We start from the raw sequence: 22,094 nt of genomic DNA on the forward strand, positions 1-22,094 counted from the left end.
CCCTCGGGAGCGCCCCCGCGCCCCTCAGGAGTATGCCCACCCTGGGCAGCACAGGCATATGCTCCGCTGCTGGGTAGGACACTTTTAGGACTCTAGGAATGGGGGTGGGGGGAATCTGGAGATGGTGTGAAATTGGGGTGGAGGCAGGTGGAAGTTGGTGGTGTTGAAGGGGGCATTTGCACTGCCGTGAAGGAGCAAGAGGGGCATTGGGCGAAATAAAGGGGAATGTGTCTGTGCCCCCTCCTCCTTGCTGTACTCAAATTTCTCCTGCTTCCATTCCAGATGGGTGGGTAAAGGTAAAGGGACCCCTGATCATTAGGTCCATTTGCGGACGACTCTGGGGTTGCGGTGCTCATCTCGCTTTACTGGCTGAGGGAGCCGGTGTACAGCTTCCGGGTCATGTGGCCAGCATGACTAAGTCACTTCTGGCGAACCAGAGCAGTGCATGGAAAAGCCATTTACCTTCCTGCCGGAGCGGTACCTATTGATCTCCTTGCACTCTGACGTGCTTTAGAACTGCTAGGTTGGCAGGAGATGGGACTGAGCAATGGGAGCTCATCCTGTTGCGGGGATTCAAACCACCGACCTTCTGATCGACAAGCCCTAGGCTCTGTGGTTTAGACTACAGCGCCACCCGCATCCCCACAGCTCCACCCGCGTCCCATGGGTAGGCATAAATAATAAAATAATAGTAATCATCATCATCATTATTCTTCAGCTACCTCATATGAGAGAGATGAAGGATGCAGAACCTCAAATGTTCCATAGTACCCTCACACAATGCATTTCACTCCAGGTGTTTACTTCAATATGAAGTTCTAGATTCAGTGTTGTAATTTAGAGTGGATATTTTATGAATAAGCAGACCACCACCCACATATGTACAACATCCATCAACTGAACTTTACTGTCACTGAACAAGCCAACTGACAGGCTTGCACTGAAGAGTCTATTCATCTTAAACATCTATTGTCATGGAGTGGGTGGGTGTGCAAAGGGGACTACAGAACAGGAGAGGAAAGGAGGCGCAGAAATGTGATTGGTCTGTGTGCAAAGGGGAATCTCAAAAAGGAAGGGAAAGGGGAAGGGAAAGGGGGTGGGGTGAACGTGGGTCCAAAGAAGGGGGGATGCAAAAAAGAGAAAAGGCAGAAAGTGAATTGGGGTAAAGATGAAAGGAAGGGTACAGAATGGGCTGCAGGATTGGAGATGGTGGCTTCCTAATTGGGTGGAAGGTGCCTGGTAGTTGCAACGTGTGGAGGAAGGAAGATGCAAGAGGTTATATTGGGGATGATCTGTGTGCAAGGAGGGGGTTGCACAAAAGGAGGGGGCTTTTCTCTTCTCATTCCAGCAGCAAAAGCATTTTAAAAAAGATTTACTTTGTTCAGAAGTACTACACAAAATACCGTATTTTTTGCTCTATAAGACTCACTTTTTCCCTCCTAAAAAGTAAGGGGAAATGTGTGTGCGTCTTATGGAGCGAATGCAGGCTGCGCAGCTATCCCAGAAGCCAGAACAGCAAGAAGGATTGCTGCTTTCGCTGCGCAGCGATCCCTCTTGTTGTTCTGGCTTCTGAGATTCAGAATAATTTTTTCTTGTTTTCCTCCTCCAAAAACTAGGTGCGTCTTGTGGTCTGGTGCATCTTATAGAGCGAAAAATATGGTGCGTTATTTATTTGCCTTGAACCCTAAATGGACAACAGTTTGGATCATGTGGCTTGCCTGGCATTCTTGCGATCGATTCAGTAGTACTCAAGGCTAAGTAATTTGAAGGTTTGAAGTCCTGTTTGGATCATGTGGCTTGCCTGGCATTCTTGCGATCGATTCAGTAGTACTCAAGGCTAAGTAATTTGAAGGTTTAGCTGTAAGAGGCTGGCTGACAGTGATCGGGAGCTTGAGGACACTTTAGCTTTAAATGTTATGTTGAGAATATTGGAGGGAGTGGACAACACTGAAAAAAGCATTGTCTAATACTTTGGAAAAGCAGTCTGGGTACTGGGCGAACTGGTTTCAAGCCTTTGTTCTGTTGCTAGGCACTTCACTTATGTGTTGCATTTTTCTCCAGTTAGAGCTACTTGCAATTATTATTTTTTTAAAAAAGAATTCTTTAGCCAACAGCAAAGAGAACTCTTGCCTAGCATGAGATGGTACTATTTGTTTTCTACCCCTGGTTTCTGTAAACCAACTGGAAAGTAGATAAGATGCATAATGTATTCCGAATCACCTTTGTTGTGTTTCCCCATTTTTCCAATGCAGCATTCCTCTCCTTTGAAGGAAACAATGCCCTGGCTATGGCCAAATGCAGGCTGCACAAACTGTTCTCTTTAGCCCCCAAACATTGGAGCCGTTTGTCCCACTGTTAAGTGTCAGGCTATGCTGCAACACTATATACAGGTTAGTGCATAGAATCAGTGCTTTTTTTCTAAAAAAAATGTTTAGGGGTAGTCTCATTTTGACTCAAGAAAATCACCAGGAAAGGAAATGAAGCCGCCACTGGAGATGGTAACAACAAAACTGACCTATCACTGTGCTAGATTCCAATTCCTACTTCACACATTAAACACTCGCTTCTGTCTGAGACTCAGGAAACACCGTGACAGAAAATGATGCCGCCATTGGGGTAGCAACAGAACTGATGATTCACCGTGCTAGAGAAGAAACTAATTTTATTTTTTTTACTTCTTTCTTCTCCTGTTAGATTCACAAACTGTTTCGTGGTATGCGTACCCCTGCATCCTCCCAGAAAAAAAGCACTGTACAGAATCATAAAGTTGAACTAGTCCCATCCCTCCTGATTCAGGAAATCTGCTGCCTACAGCATTGCAGTTAGGTGGCCATCCAGCCTCTGCATAAAAACCCCTAACGAAGGAGAGACTGCTACCTTCCATGCCAGCCTGCTCTACTATTGAACAGCTCATGCCATCAGGATGGAGGTTCTTGCTGACGTTTAGCCTAAATCCCTTTGTAAAATAATTTATTTATTTAATTTATATACTGCCCCTTACCCAAAGATCTGAGTAGTTCACAAAATAAAAATACAAGATAAAAGCACAAATAAATAGAACAAAAATAAAGCAATAACACTCCCCCCCCCAAAAAAATCAAAAAGCTGTAGAATATTGCACAGTTAAAGGCCTGGTTGAAGAAGAATGTTTTCACTTGGCATCTAAAGATGTATAATGAGGGCGCCAGGCAAAGCTCCCTGGGAAGAGTATTCCACAAAGGGGGAGCCACTGCAGAGAAGGCCCCGTTCTCATGTTGCTACCGTCCGATCCTCTCGTGAAGGAGGCACACAAAGAAGGCCCTCACATGATCGTAGAGTCCATATTTTCCAGGTTACAATTTTGCTGACTGAGGGTGATGGGACTTTGGTCTGAAACAGCTGAAGGGACTAAGCTGGCAAAGGCTGTTCCTCACACATTCATTTCCCAGAAACTTGAAGCAAGACCTGTTGCTCAAGCACCTTATAATTATGTATGGATTACGGGGACAAAAAGATTTTCTTTAGCCATTGGAAGGGGAATTATTATTTTTTAAAAAAAGCTTTAGTGTTCAGAGGTGCTGAGGCAATACTGGTTGCTGGGTAGCAACAGTATTCCTCCAATTTATTTGACTCTCATAAACCTTCACTTTTACTCCCCTTCTACTCTTTGCTTGGTTTCCTAACAGCTATCTTTTCAACTGTGTTTTCTGACTCTACTCAGTTGTTTTCATTATATTATCCCACGTTGTAACCTCTACTGCTGCGTACTTTTGTCAGCCTGTTTTTTTCAGCCAGTTATTTTCTTGTTGTAATATTTTCCCATATAATCTATATTTAATATCCAGTCCTCTTTTAAATTATCATATTTATTTCTTAATCTATTTGTCATGCTGGCAAGTTCTATATATTCGTAGAATCATAGAATCATAGAGTTGGAAGAGACCACAAGGGCCATCGAGTCCAACCCCCTGCCAAGCAGGAAACATCATCAGAGCACTCCTGACATATGGTTGTCAAGCCTCTGCTTAAAGACCTCCAAAGTAGGAGACTCCACCACACTCCTTGGCAGCAAATTCCACTGTCGAACAGCTCTTACTGTCAGGAAGTTCTTCCTAATGTTTAGGTGGAATCTTCTTTCTTGTAGTTTGGATCCATTGCTCTGTGTCCGCTTCTCTGGAGCAGCAGAAAACAACCTTTCTCCCTCCTCTATGTGACATCCTTTTGTATATTTGAACACGGCTATCATATCACCCCTTAACCTCCTCTTCTCCAGGCTAAACATGCCCAGCTCCCTTAGCCGTTCCTCATAAGGCATCGTTTCCAGGCCTTTGACCATTTTGGTTGCCCTCCTCTGGACACGTTCCAGTTTGTCAGTGTCCTTCTTGAACTGTGGTGCCCAGAACTGGACACAGTACTCCAGGTGTGGTCTGACCAGAGCAAAATACAGTGGCACTATTACTTCCCTTGATCTAGATGCTATACTCCTATTGATGCAGCCCCTAATATTTTAAGGTGCCATCCTTCTCATGATGGTACTTTGTCCTCCACTTTTGTGCTACCAGAATTCGGGCAGCTGTGGTTACATACATCCCTAGAATAATTTGATTTTTGGGGATCAGGTTCAGCTTTGAAGTGTGATCAGTGTTCAAGGTTTTGATGACATCTTTTTCATGTGGAGTTCTTCAACTTGCATATCAAAATCTTTCTGTCCAAAATATTGGAAGGAGATATTTCTGCAATATTTCAAGACCTTTTTGACGGGAGGAGAGAGATAAAAGTTTATTGATCACAACATACTGGGTAGTTTGTCACCGTGCGGAAATATGCGTGCCTGAGAAGTGCTGTCCTATCCACATACTTGTGAGTAAACATGGCTGGACTGCAGCCTTGATTCAAAAACAGCAGCATGCACCAAAACACTAGGATGCTTGCACCAGTGGAAGCTGAACTTGTGAACATGCCCTTTAGACTCCTGAAGGACTTCGAGCCTTCTCTTGGCAGGGATGCAGAAAGCTTCACTTACGTGTTTCGGACTTGTTAAAACCACAGAGTGGGGGCTGGGGGAAAGCTGGATTCCTTTGACTTAAAGGTGGGAGGCTGGCAACGTCGGAGCCTGAGTTGGGCGCTGCCCCTTTAAGAGCTCCTCTTGCCTTGATCTTCCTGCTGGGAGCTGGGAAGGTGCTGCCGCGGCGAGGAGGAGGCGGCGAGGCGAGGCCAGAGTTGGCCCTCGGAGATCAGACCCGGGATTGAGGAAGGCAGGATCCCACCCTCTCTGCGGCTGCTGCGAGCAACGGTATGGCGTCCCCCTGGGGCACTCGGAGTCCTCTTCAGGCCAGGCGAGGGGATCTTCCTCAAGCCAACCACGCGGCGCCCTAAGGAGTAAGTAGCCAAGGCGCGGACTCTGTGCTTCTCCCTGGCGCAACCGATCCCGCCATGGGAGCGCAAGTCTCGAGCGCAAGGGGGATCTGAAGTGCCTCGCGAGCGGATCGAGCCTGGGATCGCCGCGGGATCCGGGCCGCCACCTGTTGCTCGGAGCGCACAGCCAGCCTCGCCGCGCGTCCGGGAGGGGGCGGCGGCGGCGGCGGCGTCTCCTGCTCTCCAAGCGGCGCTGCGCCTCCAGTTGCGCCTCTCCGGGAAAATGGAGAGCGACGGACTTTCCAGCGCGGACCAGAAGCTGATCCGAGAGAGCTGGGAGAAAGTGAACAGCAGCCCCATCGAGCACGGCTTGGTCTTGTTTACCAGGTAAGGGGGAGAAGGGAGAGGGGCAGGCTGGGCTCGGTTGGAGGGAGCACGTGCGAGGCCAGATGCCGGAGGAAGGTTGTAAGGGGGAATCGAGGATCTGCCCGGGAGAATCAAAGAGCCAGGTGTGTCTCCACGACGCCTGAAGTGGGGACGGTCCTTTGCAAAGCAGACCATCTTGACCCAACTTGGTTTCACAGCTTGAAAGACTCCGGTGAGAAACTTTGTTCCACCTTCTCCGCCACGATCTTTACGCTCCATATTCCCAGAGTCTCCATGCTTAGATTTGTTGGTGGTGAATCTCTGCCGGGAACGAGCAAGCTCCTTCTAGCAGGGGTTTGGTTCCTCTTCACACATCACAGGGGTGGGACGTCTGAAGTGGTGGCGGGGAAGCGGGCAGATCGTGTGTATTGGTTATGCGAGTGTAGACCTGCTTGGTTATTTGCAGGTGATTTATATATGACACGGGTGACAGACTTGCTTCCAACATGGAAGTGTTTTCCTGTGCAGCCAAAGTGTAATAGGTGAAGTAAAGTGCCTCTCTTTCTAAATTAGCTTTTTATATATATAAAAAACCACATTTATATATCACTGTTCCATGTTGGTGCCTAACATGAGCGCTTTCTAGGCTTGAGAAGTCTACCTGCAGGTCACATATACACCTCTGTGCTGGGGCTCTTCTTGTCCCAGAAGTGCAGGGCTGGTTTCTGTTAGTTTCTAATGAGGGAGAGGGGCCCCATCTTCTCTAACCCCCACTATAAATAAAAATTTAAACCACAAACAAAAATACATATATATATGGGGGGAATGAGCTGTATACAATAAAATTAATAGAAGACAAAAGCCTAGACAATATTTAACATTATTTAGAAAGGATACTGAAGTCTACATTTAATATAAATAAAACAACATTGAATTAGGTTAATTAAATAATTTCTCTTTCTTACATCCCCCTCCCCCCGAGACACCAGGACTTTACTTGAGCTAGAGCTTGTTGCTAATACTGTATTTGCTTTCATTTCCCTGGAGTACCCCTAGAATATGCAAAGTAATGAGTGCCACTGAGCATGTGCAGAGTGCCTTTTAATAAACACCAGTCAGTCACAACAAACCCATGTAAATATGTGATGGATAGTTAAGGTGGCAATTCTGTATGAGCTTACCTGAATGTAAGTCCCAGACACATATAGGCTTGTGCCGCAAGGCTTCTGGGTCAGAAAGAGGGGACTCCTAGACAGGCTTGAGTTCCAGCAGGACTTTTTTCATTTCAGAAAATGAAGCGTTAGATGAGTCCAGACAGAGCAAAGAGCTTGTGCAGTCCTGTGAAGGCTTACTTTGGCTTAAGCTTGGGCAACATAGCACCTCTATGGGTTCGAAGGGTGCAAGTATTGATGTGATTTTCATACGAAACTCCATGAGGATTAAAGGCCAGCAAGCTGTTTAAAAAGACAGGCCAGGAACACAGGAAGAAGGTTGTGTGAGCTCTAAGTCTTCCCTTTGATATCTTCTTGTCGTTGTGGCAGATGAGAGTTTTCTCTCAATCAGGGAGTAGCTCCACAGTCCTCAGCTCTGCAGAGTGTATCAGAGCGGCTTCCTAATTGCATGTGACATGGCAATCACGGGAGCCAAGGCCAGGCCTGGCCCTTGGGGAGAGGCTTGATTCATTCCGGGATCAGTCCCAGGGCAGAGGAAATGGTGCATGCGAGAGAACAGCTGAGTGCCCGGGTGCATGCCATTAACCCTGAAGCTGAGGAGTACAGAGCTGGGAGACGCAGATGGGACAAACGCTTTGAGCCTCTGGAAGGCCGTGCTTGGTTTTACAGGAAGCAACAAACTTTATTCCTCCATTCACAGAGGAGTTTGTGCAGAGGCTGCTCTGCAGCCAATGTTCACCCACCTGCTCCCAGCCACTCTTTAACTTTCCATTGTATAGACAGGAAAATCGAGGCAGGTAAGCGTGGCGTTTGCTCAACATGGACTAAGGAGAGTCTATAGTGTGAAGAATGGGATTTGGAACCTAGGAAGCTGCCCTATACAAGTGACAGATCTTGGCATCTCAAATTTCAGGGGTGCCCTTTGCAATGCCAAAATCCGGTGTCCCCTCGCCTTCTGTTAGATCTCATAGTTGCAGTGTCCCAGAAGCTTTGCACCTGGTGTGACCAGACCTGTTGTGCTCCCCTAGAGCTGCCTTTCATACAAGGTCAGATCATTTGTGTACTTGTCGACACGTGGCTGGCAGTGGCTGTCCAGGATCTTGAGCAGAGGTCTCTCACATCACCTCCTATCTGATCCTTTGTTCTTTTTAATTGCAGACATAATAAATTGAACCTCCAGCCTTTAGCATGCTCTACCCCTGAGCTATGATCCCTTCTCCTACACAGAGAACAGAACTGTTTATCTGCTGCTTGTGTGTGGTGGATGGCAGCCTGGCCATTGAAATTCCACTTGCTTTGTCTGACTTTGGGACTGTTAGATTTTAGTTTCTAAGAATCAAAGTCCAACCAGTGGCAGAGCTTCATGCCCCAGCACCGGGGTGGGGGGCGGAGAGCAGGTGGGGGTGGGGCTGGCATGCGTCCTGCGGGCGTGGTGCTCAGCGCGGGCAGGGGGGGGAGCCACGATGGCACCCCACCAGTATTTCACTGCCGGGGGGCAAGGTGCTCCCCCTACACTCCTCTTCCTCTGCCAGTGAGTCCAACACAGTCAACTCCAGCTCCCCATGTAGAATATGGATGGGTGGAGCTGGTAATATAAAATGGGCAATGCAATGTAGGTAAGGTATCCTTTAAAGTGGTGTGCAAACAGCTTCTGGGAATTCTCTGCTCTGTTTATAGGAGATTTCTCCTGCGGGAAGATAAATTATTCTTTAGTAGTTTTTCAGGGGTGGGGCTGACTATTGGCAGTGAGGGATGGAAGCAAAGCTTCTTTCTTTTCTGCCAAGGGTGTGTGTGTGTTGATACTACAAATGGCTGCAGGATCTGTGTTGGTCGAGTCACCATTTGCCTTTTCCACAATGAATTTCCCCCCCAGTAAAAAATGCCTTATGGGAAACTGAATAGCTGTATTACTCCTCCATTAATTAATAAACACACAACTTTGTTTCTCTGGGCCAAATGCAGTAAAACCCACTCGATGAATACGAAGACGAAATTATCAGAGGGTGCTTAAAGGTTTGGAAGGGATGCACAAAGCTTCAGAAGGAGTAGACAAATGAGAAAGTGACAGGTTAGCAGGGCTGAATTGTGTTCACATGGGTTCTTCAAGAGTTCAAAGGTAAAATTGTTAACTAAGGTATGTAATTTAAAATCAGAAAACTTTTCCAGCAAATTGCTGAAATGGTCATTGTAGCACCTGTATTTTCAGCAGGAACCAGGAAATTAGAACCCTTCCAGACAATTCTATACTGTATTGTGCAATATGATGGAAATCGTTATTAAGACTAGTTTATCTATTGAATATGTAACACAACAAAACTCATGGAGGAAGAGTTGGCTTGGTGTCTCCAAAGAGATGTCTTGCTTCACTAACCCCTTTAAGTGTGTTGAGAGTATCAGCAAAAATGTAGAGGGGGTGGTTAGCCGAACATTGCAAACATAGGCTTTGTGTTTGTTTTTAAGAGAGCTTTTTAGCAAACACTCCTTTCTGTGGAAAGTCAACAGTCAGAAATGCACCCTCTTATGCATTCAAACATCCTCTAGTTAAAATCCAGAAAGCTGTGGTTAGGAATACAGGCATTTTTCATCATAGAGGAAAGCAAATTATATGGAGTGAGGCTGATACTGTTTAGATTATTTAATAATTATCTAGAGTCAGTGACAGAGCTACCTTGTGCATGACACAAAGTTATTAATAGGATGTTACAACTGCAATGAGCATAGATGTGTTGTTGATTGTTTAAAAAACAGATAAAGTGACAAAGTACAAGCCTACCAGTGACCATTGTCTATGATGGCCTAAACAGACTGTCTACATTCCGTGGCGTAGCTGCTAAGAGTTTGAGCGAGGAACGCTCTGGTTCAAATCTCATCTCTTTTACTTACTTCATAACTCTCAGCCTCCCTTCTGAAGCATGTGGAGAATACTGGTCTACCCTACTGATTGTTGTAAATGTTGTTGAGGTAGGCCGGTATTCTCCTCATGCTGACAGGTAGTATTATGAAGTCTTTGTTGCAATTTTTTATTTTGCTGCAAACTGCTTTATAGCCCCTGTCTGATGGACGACACCAGTCCCTTGCATTACCTTGACTTTGAAGGATTGTGAGTTTTGAGTTCCTGCATGGAGCAAACCATTCTTTGAGATACCATTACATGTTTTATACCACTGTATAAAATTGTTCAGCGAATAGCAGAGAGCAGAATTCAGGCCGGTATATGGAACGATATTGCAACAGATTCTCGTTCATCCTTATTAGTCAGGAGAGATGTGTACCATATAAATAGGGAAAAAAGGGTTCCTGTCAATCTAGGAGGTGAATTACCAGAGAGATGAGCTTAGGAAGGCAGTAAGGGTTGAAAGGGCACCAGGGATGACATGCATGTGTGAAATGCAACCTGGCAACAAAAAGCTGATGTGGATTTTGGGCTGTGTCGGGGAATGAAGAAGGGAGAGTCTAATCTCAATGCAGTCTGGAAGTGAAGACCCTTTGAATGTTGTGTTAAGAGACTGTGGTTAGTGGGTATTTTGACTGTGTATGTTGGTGGGAGGCGCAGAAGGGCAGAACAGATCCTACCGAAGGGAGTTTGGAAACAGACAACAAAACAAGTCATTGCTACGAGAAGAACTGAGGATGTTTTCAACACATCTTATGCTCTTTTGCGCAAGGGTGGTAACTTACAGCGGCTGTGGTGGAGTAAATGGTGTGTACTAAACTCAGCTTTTTTTTTCAGAGAAAAGCTTGGTGCTGGCGATCTTCCAGTGCTCTTGCAAAATGCTTATGATGTTCTCAGATTTTTCTGCTATCCAGGTCTTTGTCACTTCACACATCTTTCTCTCTCTGTGTGTGTGTCTTTCTGTCTCTGCCTCTCTAAAACAGCCAGTCTTCGACCCCCTATTATTGCTACGATCTAGCAGTGTGATGCTACAGCACGATAAATGGAGATTGCTGTTTATACCAGGAATGAATGGACCCTTCCCCATTTCTTAAACACATATTTGAGTGGGACGTTTCTACATGCTCAGCTGAGAAACTGGCTTCAGTCCCACTCCAAGCATAAGAGCCCCATGAGATGAGCAAGGGGAAAGGGGCGGTGGCAGACCTCCATTTGCCTTGCCTTCCCCTCCTGGACAGGCTGTGCTCGCAGGGAGAGCTCAAGTGACTGGGAAGTAGTAATGAAACAATTAAAGCATTTTGAAATTTGTTTAAAACAAGTCCAATACAGATGGAGATTGGGAAAGATTGCTACCTGAAATGCTTGTTGATAGGGGAACATTTTCAGCAGGCAACAGAGATAGTGCCTGAGAGTTGTGCTGGGTCTCCATTTTTCTTTCCCAGAAACCAACTGTAAAGGGACAGGGGAAGTTGTACCGAGAGAAGAAAAATGCCCTGGGTGGTAATCAACTAAGTTTTACTCCGTGTATACCTATTGGAATTAATGAATATTACTAAAGCCTATTCATTTCAGTAGGTCTACTTTTGGAATAAAACCTAGTTGGGTACCACTCCTTGTTCTCTGTGGTACCTGGTTTGTTTCCCTGAAGGCAGTCTGGGCATGAGGGGAGGCTGTGCAAGAGATGAGGAATACATCCTTTCCTCCCCTGACATCAGCCTTGTCCTGTGACTGGCTTGCTTTCTTGGGCCTCCCCAGGAGCTAAGATGTTCCATGAGGATGGGAAAGAGAGATGGGATGGGATGTCTGCCCGATTTGTATGGAGGCCAAATAATTGTTGGGTTGATGTCTTTCAGGCTTTTTGATTTGGACCCTGACCTCTTGCCCCTTTTCCAGTACAACTGCAGGAAGTTCTCTACTCCTCAGGAGTGCCTCTCGTCACCTGAGTTCCTGGAACACATTAGAAAGGTGAGAGGTGTAAAGGAGTTCTTCTGGTAATTGTCTTCAACTATAGCAAAGGCTATGCTGGCAAGTGGCCGTGGGGTATCCTGCTTAGTGTGTTTGGCTAGGGCCTGGGAGGGCTGGGTTCAAATCCCTACTCTTCCATGAAGCTCTTGGGGTGAAAGGAGCTTGTTGAGTAAGTCTGGGCCAGTTGTTCTCTCTCAGATGGACCTACCTTACAGGGGATCAAATGGTATACAGGTGACCTTGCACATTTTCCTGAGATGCTTGGAAGAAGTTTGTTGACTGTAGCCAACAAATGCAGCTTCAAAACTCTCTTGCTCTGCCCCAACAGCCCTTTGTGTATCCTCTTCACCAAGAAGTATCATTTAACACAAAGTCAGTAAAATTATAATAAGCTATTATTTATTCTACACTGCTAGGGAATGGGGAAATATTAATTGGTGCCCGGTGCTTCCCAGCTGAACTATTTAAAATTTTAAAAGATGATGCTGTTAAGGTGCTACACTTAATATGCCAGCAAATTTGGAAAACTCTGCAGTGGCCAGAGGATTGGAGAAGATCAGTCTACATCCCAATCCCAAAGAAGGGCAGTGTCAAAGAATGCTCTAACTACCGCACAATTGCACTCATTTCACACGCTAGCAAGGTTATGCTTAAAATTCTACAAGGAAGGCTCAAGCAGTATGTGGACCAAGAACTCCCAGAAGTGCAAGCTGGATTTCGAAGGGGCAGAGGAACCAGAGACCAAATTGCAAACATGCACTGGATTATGGAGAAAGCTAGAGAGTTCCAGAAAGACATCTTACTTCTGCTTCATTGACTACGCAAAAGCCTTTGACTGTGTCGACCACAGCAAACTATGGCAAGTTCTTAAAGAAATGGGAGTGCCTGATCACCTCATCTGTCTCCTGAGAAATCTCTATGTGGGACAAGAAGCTACAGTTAGAACTGGATATGGAACAACTGATTGGTTCAAAATTAGGAAAGGAGTACGGCAAGGCTGTATATTGTCTCCCTGTTTATTTAACTTATATGCAGAATTCATCATGCGAAAGGCTGGACTGGATGAATCCCAAGCTGGAATTAAGATCGCCGGAAGAAATATCAACAACCTCAGATATGCAGATGACACAACCTTGATGTCAGAAAGTGAGGAGGAATTAAAGAACCTATTAATGAGGGTGAAAGAGGAGAGCGCAAAATATGGTCTGAAGCTCAACATCAAAAAAACGAAGATCATGGCCACTGGTCTCATCACCTCCTGGCAAATAGAAGGGGAAGAAATGGAGGCAGTGAGAGATTTTACTTTTTGGGGCTCCATGATCACTGCAGATGGTGACAGCAGTCACAAAATTAAAAGACGCCTGCTCCTTGGGAGAAAGGCGATGGCAAACCTAGACAGCATCTTAAAAAGCAGAGACATCACCTTGCCAACAAAGGTCTGTATAGTTAAAGCCATGGTTTTCCCAGTAGTGATGTATGGAAGTGAGAGCTGGACCATCAAGAAGGCTGATCGCCGAAGAATTAATGCTTTTGAATTATGGTGCTGGAGGAGACTCTTGAGAGTCCCATGGACTGCAAGAAGATCAAACGCATCCATTCTTAAGGAAATCAGCCCTGAGTGCTCACTAGAAGGACAGATCATGAAGCTGAGGCTCCAATACTTTGGCCACCTCATGAGAAGAGAAGACTCCCTGGAAAAGACCCTGATGTTGGGAAAGATTGAGGGCACAAGGAGAAGGGGACGACAGAGGACGAGATGGTTGGACAGTGTTCTCGAAGCCACAAACACGAGTCTGACCAAACTGCGGGAGGCAGTGGAAGACAGGAGTGCCTGGCGTGCTCTGGTCCATGGGGTCACGAAGAGTCGGACACAACTAAACGACTAAACAACAACAGTGCTTCCCATGTGTTTTGATGATCTGAACTACTTGTATGACATGAAGGACCACTGTTGTCTAAGAGGTACCTGTAAAAAAATTACCTGGGGTGGAAAGTCGTGTGCATGAATCTATCCTGATTACTTTTCTGCGTGCAGAAAATGCATTTAAAAAACTAATATAAATCTAACTGTATTAGATTAGGAATGAGTTTAATCACATTTAAATTAGATTTAGCTTAGCAGAGCAAGCAGGAAGGACAAGTATGAGCTTAACTCCAAGGGTGTGTTAAGAAAATATTGAGACAAGGGACTCTACAGGGGTATAAGCAACCTTTCTTTTCTGACTGACTTTTGACCTAGCTGTGGGCTGGTTTTAATAGAATGTTTTCTGCTGCATGCCTGGTGTTTGGTGTTTGATTATGACATGTTTTTAATTTGTTTTATTTTGTCCCTTTTGATGAATTTTTTATTAGCTGCATTGGACAATGCTTTGTTGGAAAGTCAGGAAAGAAATACAAATATAGAAATAAAATAAATGAGGTGGTTTGATAGGGTGTTTAGATTGTCAGATTAAAAGAGAACAAGTTTAGTCTAGCTCTCCCCCACCCCCAAGGATGGCTAGTCAGGTTTTATTTATTTTTCAGCATTTTTGTCCTGCTTTCCTGCAAAATAGGGTGGCAGAGTACAAACTGTGAAGAGATGAGCTAAAATTTAGTTGAAACAAACAGTCTGTTGGACAAGCAAATAAGAGGATGATGTTGGTGCAGAAACCAGTAGCAGTCAAAGATCAGCCTCAGAAAACACTATCTTTAAAAAGCCTGGTGAAGAAGGAAAGTCTTAGCTGCTTTGTTGAAAAACAAGCAGCTATGGGGCCAGGTGGGCCTCTTTTGGCAGAGTGTTCAACTGTCTGTATCCTAACACTGGAAAGGCCCTGTCCCTTAGAGCCACCTGCGAGGCTTCAGACTCAAGTAGGCCAAGAGACATCCAACAAGAGCCTCAGTAGATCCATGCCCTCCAACATTTCTCTGATGAAAATAGGGATGCCCTAAGGAAAAGCAGGATCAAATCAGAAACCGAGACAGTTTCTGTAAATCCAGGACTGCCCCTGAAAAATAGGGACACTTGGAGGGTCTGTAGATGATCATAAAGGTTAGGCATGTGGGTGGAAAGAATTCTCCAGATGCTCTAGTAACAGGTCGACTGGGCCTTTAAAAGTTAAAATGAACACTTAGGATTTAGCCCAGAAATGAATTGGTAGTTGCTGTACTAAAGCCAGGTCTTGTAAACATTCTGGCAGCTGCATTCAGGACCAGTCAAAGCTTATGATCTACAAAGGCTGAGCCACATGGAGCACATTAGAGTAATCCAATCTGGAAGTGACCGCGGCATGAATAGCTGGCTACTCCTGGCTTTTCAAGGGAAGGATGCAGCTGACCCACATGCTGAAAAAAAGGTACTTCCAGCCACAAGATCATCCAGTTGCCAGGCTGGGTCTTGGAGTACTCCCAAGCTGTGGCTGACTTTTAAAGGAGTGCAACTATGTGCAAAAGAAACAGAACACCAGCGCTTCTAACACCAAACCCTCAACTACCCATTGCCTCTATTTTGTCTGGATTAAACACCAGCTACTTCACCCTCATCTGCTCCAAAACTGATTTCCTTAAGGACTTTTACAGGCAGGGCACAGCAGAACCACCCCTTCTTGCTTGTTCCATTAATTGGTAATCAGATCTATACTCTCTGGGTACGGAAGCTCCATTTTCAGCTATCATAGCTAATTGCCAGTGGTACTTTCCCTATTGAATTTGGCTACAACATCACCGATGGGCGCGCACCTATTAGGAAGTAAATCCCATTCATATCAAGGGGGCTTGTTACCAAGGAAATCAGCTTTAGTTATATGGCTGTGATTTCCCCTCTGCCAAAATCAAAACTCATGCAGGTGGGAAGAATAGCAGAGCAGCCAGGAGGGTTGAATCTAAAATTGGGTAGTAAGGTTTCTTGTAGCACCAGTCTGCTGGATAATGTGTCACTGTGATGTGTCCCTTGAGAGTCATGCATGACAGCTGCATGGACAACCATGTCAATCTGTTTCGACAGGCCACACTGGCTGTTGTAGCTTTTCAACATGTGTAAATGCTACTAGAAGAGGTAAGTGTATGGGAGATCAACACACAGGTGATTTGGGTTTGGTTTCCAGGTTTTTCCTTGCTTTCTGCATAAGGGTTTTGTAACATTTGCTGGAGGCCCTAAATGGCAGGATTGGTGTAATAGACAAATATAAATGGTATTTAAATACAGATTTTCTTCAAGCATGCCCTTTCATCTTGACCTGAGCTCTTAGGCTTATGGAGATATCCAGAACAAGCCTTTCAGAGTCTCCTATAACATTTGCAGGCTTTTAGAGTGCCTTTACTTCCATAAGGACACACCAGATTGTCCTGTTTGTCGTTCTGTCTGCTTGGTAGGTAATGCTGGTAATAGATGCAGCCGTGACTCATTTGGAGAACTTGCAGTGCCTGGAAGAATACCTTGCCAACCTGGGTAAGAAACACCAGGCAGTTGGTGTGAAGGTGGAGTCTTTTTCGGTAAGGAGCCTTTTCATTTTGAGATGTATCTGAGGCACTGTTGACTTGCTTTGAATTCTTCCCTCAGCTTTCCAGGTTTGTGTTGCAGGAAGGGACATGTTGGGAAATCAGTACAGATTGAGGAGGAGGAACAAGGTCATGGAGGGTTTTGAGAGGACAAAAAACTTGCTCAGGATCCCAGAGTGGATGGGAAACCAGTGGAGAGAGTTAAGAGGGGAGAGTCACATGGTCTGAATAAGTCACAAAATAAGTGAGCAGACTTCTGAGCTGTTTTAGACCTGGGTAGATGAAGGAGAGGGGTGCATGGCAGAAGGAAAGTTGGGGTGACATAAGAGCTACGACGTCTGCAGTTGAGATAGTCGTAAGTCCTGGAGGAGATTTACAGACTGGATGGGATTAGCTTTCTGAAAAATTCATTAGCCATTACTCAGCTCAGGCTCCAGCTCCAAACAAAACTTGCAAGATCCTCTGAGGCAGAGAAGTAAAAAGCAAGGTAGTCTGTTGTTAGGCAAACGGGGGATAAATAATGGTTGACAGCGCCAGTAAGAGCCAAATTGAGAGGATTACTTGGAACTTGGAGGGTGTGTGCCTCCACCATCACTCTGAAAGTAAAGTTCCATTTTTTAGATAGCAGAAAATCACCCCCACCCCTTCCTTAAGAGCTGCTTCTTTTTGAATGCTGATTCTGCTGTCTCCTGTTTGATTTGCAGGCTGTGGGCGAATCCTTGCTGTATATGCTGGAAAAATGCCACGGCCCCGCTTTCAATGTGAATGTGCGTGAGGCCTGGACCAAGCTGTACAGCATTGTGGTAAAAGCCATGAGCTGCGGCTGGGATGTTCCCAGAAAAGTGGAATAAACCTGGACCCAGGATGCTTGAGTGGGAACAGCTACGAGGAGAAAGCAAGCTTGCCTTTCTAGCTCTGTGTATTTCAGAGTAATCTCAACATTTCTGTCTCTCTTTCTCGTTTTACTCTTGCATTCCCCATCTTTCTTGTGGTAATGTGATGACGCTCCCCTATTTCAGTGTTGCAGTTCCACGTATCTGTTTGCAGGGGGCAAAAGAGAGCCAAGCCGGAATTAAAAGCTGAAATGCCAACTGCAGCTAGCGGCTTTCCTTCCAAAAGGCATGTTATCGTTCTCTTTATTTCCCCATTGCCTTTAGAAGAGTAATTACAAAGATTTCTTAGCACAGAAGGATGATTGTACTAGCTTTCCCCCCTTGAGATTGTGAGCCTGCGATTGTTTCAGTGAAGCTAAGCAGGAGTGTGTGCATTTCCTTGGGATTATCCAAGCAGTGTAGCTCCCCCCCCCCGCCGCCTTTTAAAGTGGGTTAATTCTACAGTAAGGCTCCTGTTTGTATGCCTGAGCTGCTAGATGGTTGGATTTTGAAATGCTTGGCCACAAGTTAGAACTTGAAAGCCAGTGGGAATGCAGCAGCTGCCAGTTCCGTGAGCATGTGGAAATAAAATCTTGTAGTGAAATTAGTGACAGATGCGGCTTTTATCCTGGGGAAAGCTTCCAAAATTCATCCTGGATTCTGGCCAAAGGAGAGTCTGTAGTATAAAACCCATTTCTGGGCAACTGCTTTGCTGCCATTCCTCTCCTCCCCAGGCATTTCTGGTATAGCCTTCCAGGTGCTTGACAGAATTCTCCTTTGCTCTTTGCCCAAATCTTAATGAAAGCAACTTAGTTCTTGGGGTTGTTTTGGAACCCATCTGGGGGTGGGGGAGTAGGAAACCTAGAAAAGAAGATTTTTGGTGTGGTGGATGAACATTTAAAACTCCTCACCCCTTGCTTTTCAACCTAGGTGCAGATAAGGCCCCTAAGAAAACTTGAGGGGGGCCAGGGGTGGTCTGGTTGTATCGAGAGGAGGCAGGGTGTGTGTGTGTGTGTGTGTGTGTGTGTGTGCATTGTCCTGGTATGGACAGTCCTCCTTGATGACTGACAGGGGTTGTTGTGGTTCCTCCACTTAATCTGCTACCTTATAGGTGGCCTAGGCAAACTGATTAGGCAGTGTGAATGGTCCCGCTGTCACCATTGGTAGAGAACGACCAGTGGTTGACACTGGGCCCCTGAAAGGTAGCTAAAGTTCACTTAAAACAGTTTAGCAGGCCCAACCGTCAAGGCCTGGGAGCCCTAATTAGGCTCATGGCTGGAGCTGCCTGTCCCAGTAGAAATACAGTGGTGCCTCGCAAGACGAAAAGAATCCATTCGGTGATTCTCTTCATCTAGCGGTTTTTTCATCTTGCGAAGCAAGCCCATTGAAGGATTAGCGGATTAACGCTTTTAGCGGCTTATCTGCTGATCGGATCAGCTGATAAGCGGCTTAGCAAAAGGGGGGGAGGGGAAAAAACCAGCAGGAACTCGCAAGACATTGTCGTCTTGCGAAGCAAGCCCATAGGAAATTTGTTTTGCGAAGCACCTCCAAAATGGAAAACTCTTTCGTCTAGCGAGTTTTCCGTCTTGCGAGGCATTCGTCTTGCGGGGCACCACTGTAGTGACAAACAATTTACTGGGCCTCTGGGAAGCCATTTTTTTGCTTGTGCTTTACGCATGACCAACAGACCAAATGCGAGTCCTACCCGGTCATATCTTGTGATTTATATACGATATGTGAGCTTCCATACGAAGTGCCAACAACTGCCCACTCACGACTGTGAATTTGGTTCACGTGCGAGGGGAACCCGTTGGGTGTCAAAGCTTAGTTCAGAGATGTGTTTGAGTTTGTTGCAGTGTTTGTCAGGAGCTGCATGCCTTTTTCTGTTTTGTGAGCAATTCCTTTTTCTGAGTTTTCCATCATGTCTCTATATTTAAATTCCAAAGCAGCCTAGGGACAGCTATTTTGAAACGTGCTGAGAGCTGCACAAAAGGGGCAATGCCAGCAGGGATGGCTGGTGCCCATTGGGCCAGAAAGCAGAGAGGCCCAACTGTTGGTGGAGCCAATAATTCTAGGTTTCCCCCCTCTCATTCTAGTTCTTCCCTAGGTGTTGAGCACTAGCCTAGTGGGATCAAACCTTCTCAATATTTTTATTTTTGGGGGGAGGGCGTGTATTGAAAGTGACATATTTTGTATACTCACAACCCAGGTGGGGAGGATACAGAGGATAATTTATCCCTTCTTCCTCCCTGCTCAAATACCCCAATCTCAGGATACTTTCAAACAGCTCTAGGTTTGTGGAAGTAGATAAGATTCCTTTGTTACCCCTCACCCTAAACATATTGTGAATGATGGTTGTGGCGAGAGTGCTAATAGCTGGATAAAATTAAAAATTCCTAGAGGTAAACAGGAAGTTGCTTCATGGAAGTAGCAATTGAGAAAACAAATATTAATGACCCAGACACAGTCACATTCTTTTGTCATCAGAAATGCTTTCTCCTGCACAAATGTAAGAATTGTGTTTAAATGCACTGATTTCATGCTGTCTAGAAATGAGAACCTGAATCCTCAAACTAGAGTTTTTGAAATTATTTGCAGAGCTTTGTACTAAACAATTGTGTGTCCCATAACGTTATATAACTGCAAGCCAGTCTTACAACCATTGTGACTGAGGCCTAGTTCTCTGAAGCAGCAGGGGAGGAAATAAGCCTATTTCTGGGTTCCACGGCTTCAGACTCTGGCAGGGAGGGTAGACTTATGAAATTGAATGGTTCTCTATACAAAAACATTTGCTGCACCTAGAAAATAAAATGCCAAGGAGAAAGGGGATAGCTTACCCCAACCCCATGCGTATAAAGCTGGGCCCTTTGTAAGCTTTTCATAGCTCTCTTCACGTTTTGTGTGTGCCATATTTTGTTGCATTCCAAAAGAAATAAAAAAACATGGTGTTGCTGTATCTCAGACCTGTTTGGGGTGTTGTGGGTCTCCTGCAAAGCAAAAATTGTTATATTTCACTTACTTGGGAAAGTAGCAGCGTGAGACTATAATCTCAACACTCAGACATGTCAGTCCTGTGTGCGGCAGCTGTGAATAAGGTGAATTATGGCTTGGGAAAAGTCTGGAAAGACTGCTATGCAAATTTTATGCTATACATAAAGCTGCTATACAAATTCTGTGGTGGAACCAATATGGAATAGTTCTGGTTGCAGAAATTGGGAGCTCAAATGATCAAGGGGCTGATGAAGCAAGTCCCCTATGACTAAAGGTTGCAATATTTGGGACTTTTCAGTTTAGAAGAAAGGTGAATTGGGGTGAAGCATGTGTATTATTATGTATGGTGTAGAGAAAGGGAAGGTTTTCTGCTTCATAGTACTTCATCCGATGAAACTAAAACGCTGGGAGATTAAGGACAGAAAAAAGAAAGTCCACCACACAGCACAGAATCCACTATCACAAGATGTAGTGATAGCAACCAACCTGGTTAGGTTTGAAACATGATTAGACAAATTCATTCAGGTTACCAATAGCTACTCACCATGACTGTGTACTACCTTCAATATTGAAAACAATAAAGTTGCTGGGGAACGCTGAGTGGGGAGAATGTCCTGCTTATGAAACTCAAGCACTCAGTCTTGGTGAGAACAAGATGCTGGACTATATGGTTCTTTGTATTTGATCCTGGAGGGTTTCTTATATGAGCTATTCTCTCCTCTGGAAAGACTAAAAAGGCACGCCGATCACGGGGTCACAGTCACTCCCCACCACAGTCAGTTGTATTGCATTTCACTTGTTGTAATTATTTCTGAATTGCATCTTTACATATAAATTAGCACGTGCCCCTTTTTAGTCATGTGTATGTGGCCTCATCACCCTTTTTGCCATCCTCCATTGCCATCCTTGAGAAGGTTGCAGGTGTGGGTGGATGTCTGGAAGTTCTCCTGGGTCAGGGCCAGATGACTAGAACCACAAGAGTTCCTCTGAAAGGGGGGGGGGGATTTACCATCCCTGTGGTTTTATACTAAGCATAAGAATCCTGGCAGGAGGAAGCTAGCTTTGTGGGAGCTCCCATTTCCATAGTAACCAGAGCAGGAGCTTGTCGAGGCAGATGGCTGCCTACAACAGCAGCAGCAGCAGGTATCCTTTCTCATTACCAGAGAGGTGGGGACTTGTCCTGGGTGGGAGTGAGGTTATCAGAGGCTAAAAAAATACTATTTCTTAGTTTGACTAGGGATGCACTGGCCAAACAGCTGAAAGACAGGCTCCTTTGCTACAGACCACCGGGTGCCAAGATTGGCAGAGGGGGCCCTCTTGGGAGTTCCTCTGCTCTCAGAGGCTTGGGGTAGCGGCAGCTTGGAATAGGGCACTTTCTGTGGCAGCCCCTAAACTGCAGAGCTCGGTTTCCACAGTGGTGTGTCCAACACCTTCATCATACAGCTTCCGGAGGATGCGGAAGATGCAACTCTTCAGCCTGCCTTTTGACACTTGAGGTGTATATTTTCAGGACTCACCTTATTTTTGTGATTTCAAGTTGTTTTAAACTGTTTTTGATACAGAGTTGGAGGGGCTCCTGGGGGCAATCTTATCCAGCCTCCTGCAATGTGAGGAATTACAACTGAAGCATCCCTGACAGATGACCATCCAACCTCTGCTTAAAAACGTCCAAGGAAGGAGAGTCCACCACCTTCTGAGGGAGTCTGTACCAGAGTTGAACAGCTCTGTCAGAAAGCTCTTTCTATTGCTTGGGCAGAATCTCCTTTCTTGTCGTTTGAATCCATTGGTTTGGGTCCTACTCTCTGCAGCAGCAGAAAACAAGCTTGTTCCATCTTCCATGTGACAGCCCTTTGGCTATTTGAAGGTGGCTATCACACCACCTAAACTACTTGAGCTTTCCTTCTCATTACGCCCAAGACCTTGCTCTCTCATTGAAGCAAAAGGGGACCTCTCAGGTTTCTGATATGCTTGGCAAGGGCCTCCTTCTCCTCCTCCTGTTTTGAGTTAGCATCACTCTGCGTCAACATG

General features: G+C 45.4%; 2 protein-coding genes and 1 long non-coding RNA gene across 3 annotated transcripts in view; 2 read left to right on the forward strand and 1 right to left on the reverse strand.

Annotated features, from left to right (window-relative positions):
• POMT2 (protein O-mannosyltransferase 2) overlaps positions 1 to 3,086 on the forward strand; it is a 50,808-nt gene extending 47,722 nt beyond the window's left edge. The window contains exon 24 of the transcript XR_014222013.1: positions 2,253 to 3,086. The gene's annotated coding sequence lies outside the window, so the exon portion shown is untranslated. The remainder of the gene's footprint in view (positions 1 to 2,252) is intronic.
• Positions 1 to 8,236, reverse strand: part of LOC309539020 — an 18,357-nt gene extending 10,121 nt beyond the window's left edge. The window contains exon 1 of the long non-coding RNA XR_014222608.1: positions 6,882 to 8,236. This is a non-coding gene — a long non-coding RNA (uncharacterized lncRNA). The remainder of the gene's footprint in view (positions 1 to 6,881) is intronic.
• On the forward strand, positions 4,561 to 17,299 carry NGB (neuroglobin). Its single transcript, XM_082234394.1, has 4 exons — positions 4,561 to 5,721; positions 11,619 to 11,730; positions 16,078 to 16,197; positions 16,908 to 17,299. Exons 1-4 carry the CDS (start codon positions 5,618 to 5,620, stop codon positions 17,052 to 17,054), a joined length of 483 nt encoding a protein of 160 aa, XP_082090520.1. The 5' UTR covers positions 4,561 to 5,617; the 3' UTR covers positions 17,055 to 17,299.
• Positions 17,300 to 22,094: the final 4,795 nt, after the last annotated feature.

Source organism: Podarcis vaucheri (assembly GCF_965113315.1).
Source record: "Podarcis vaucheri genome assembly, chromosome: 1".
Lineage (NCBI taxonomy): Eukaryota > Metazoa > Chordata > Lepidosauria > Squamata > Lacertidae > Podarcis > Podarcis vaucheri.

What these genes read in the sequence shown, in the direction of transcription:
- NGB (XM_082234394.1), top strand. Translation starts at nt 5,618, where the DNA reads ATGGAGAGCGACGGACTTTCCAGCGCGGACCAGAAGCTGATCCGAGAG. An exon ending in GGCTTGGTCTTGTTTACCAG is followed by an intron (nt 5,722 to 11,618) that starts GTAAGGGGGAGA and finishes GATGTCTTTCAG; the next exon opens with GCTTTTTGATTTGGACCCTG. An exon ending in TGAAGGTGGAGTCTTTTTCG is followed by an intron (nt 16,198 to 16,907) that starts GTAAGGAGCCTT and finishes TTTGATTTGCAG; the next exon opens with GCTGTGGGCGAATCCTTGCT.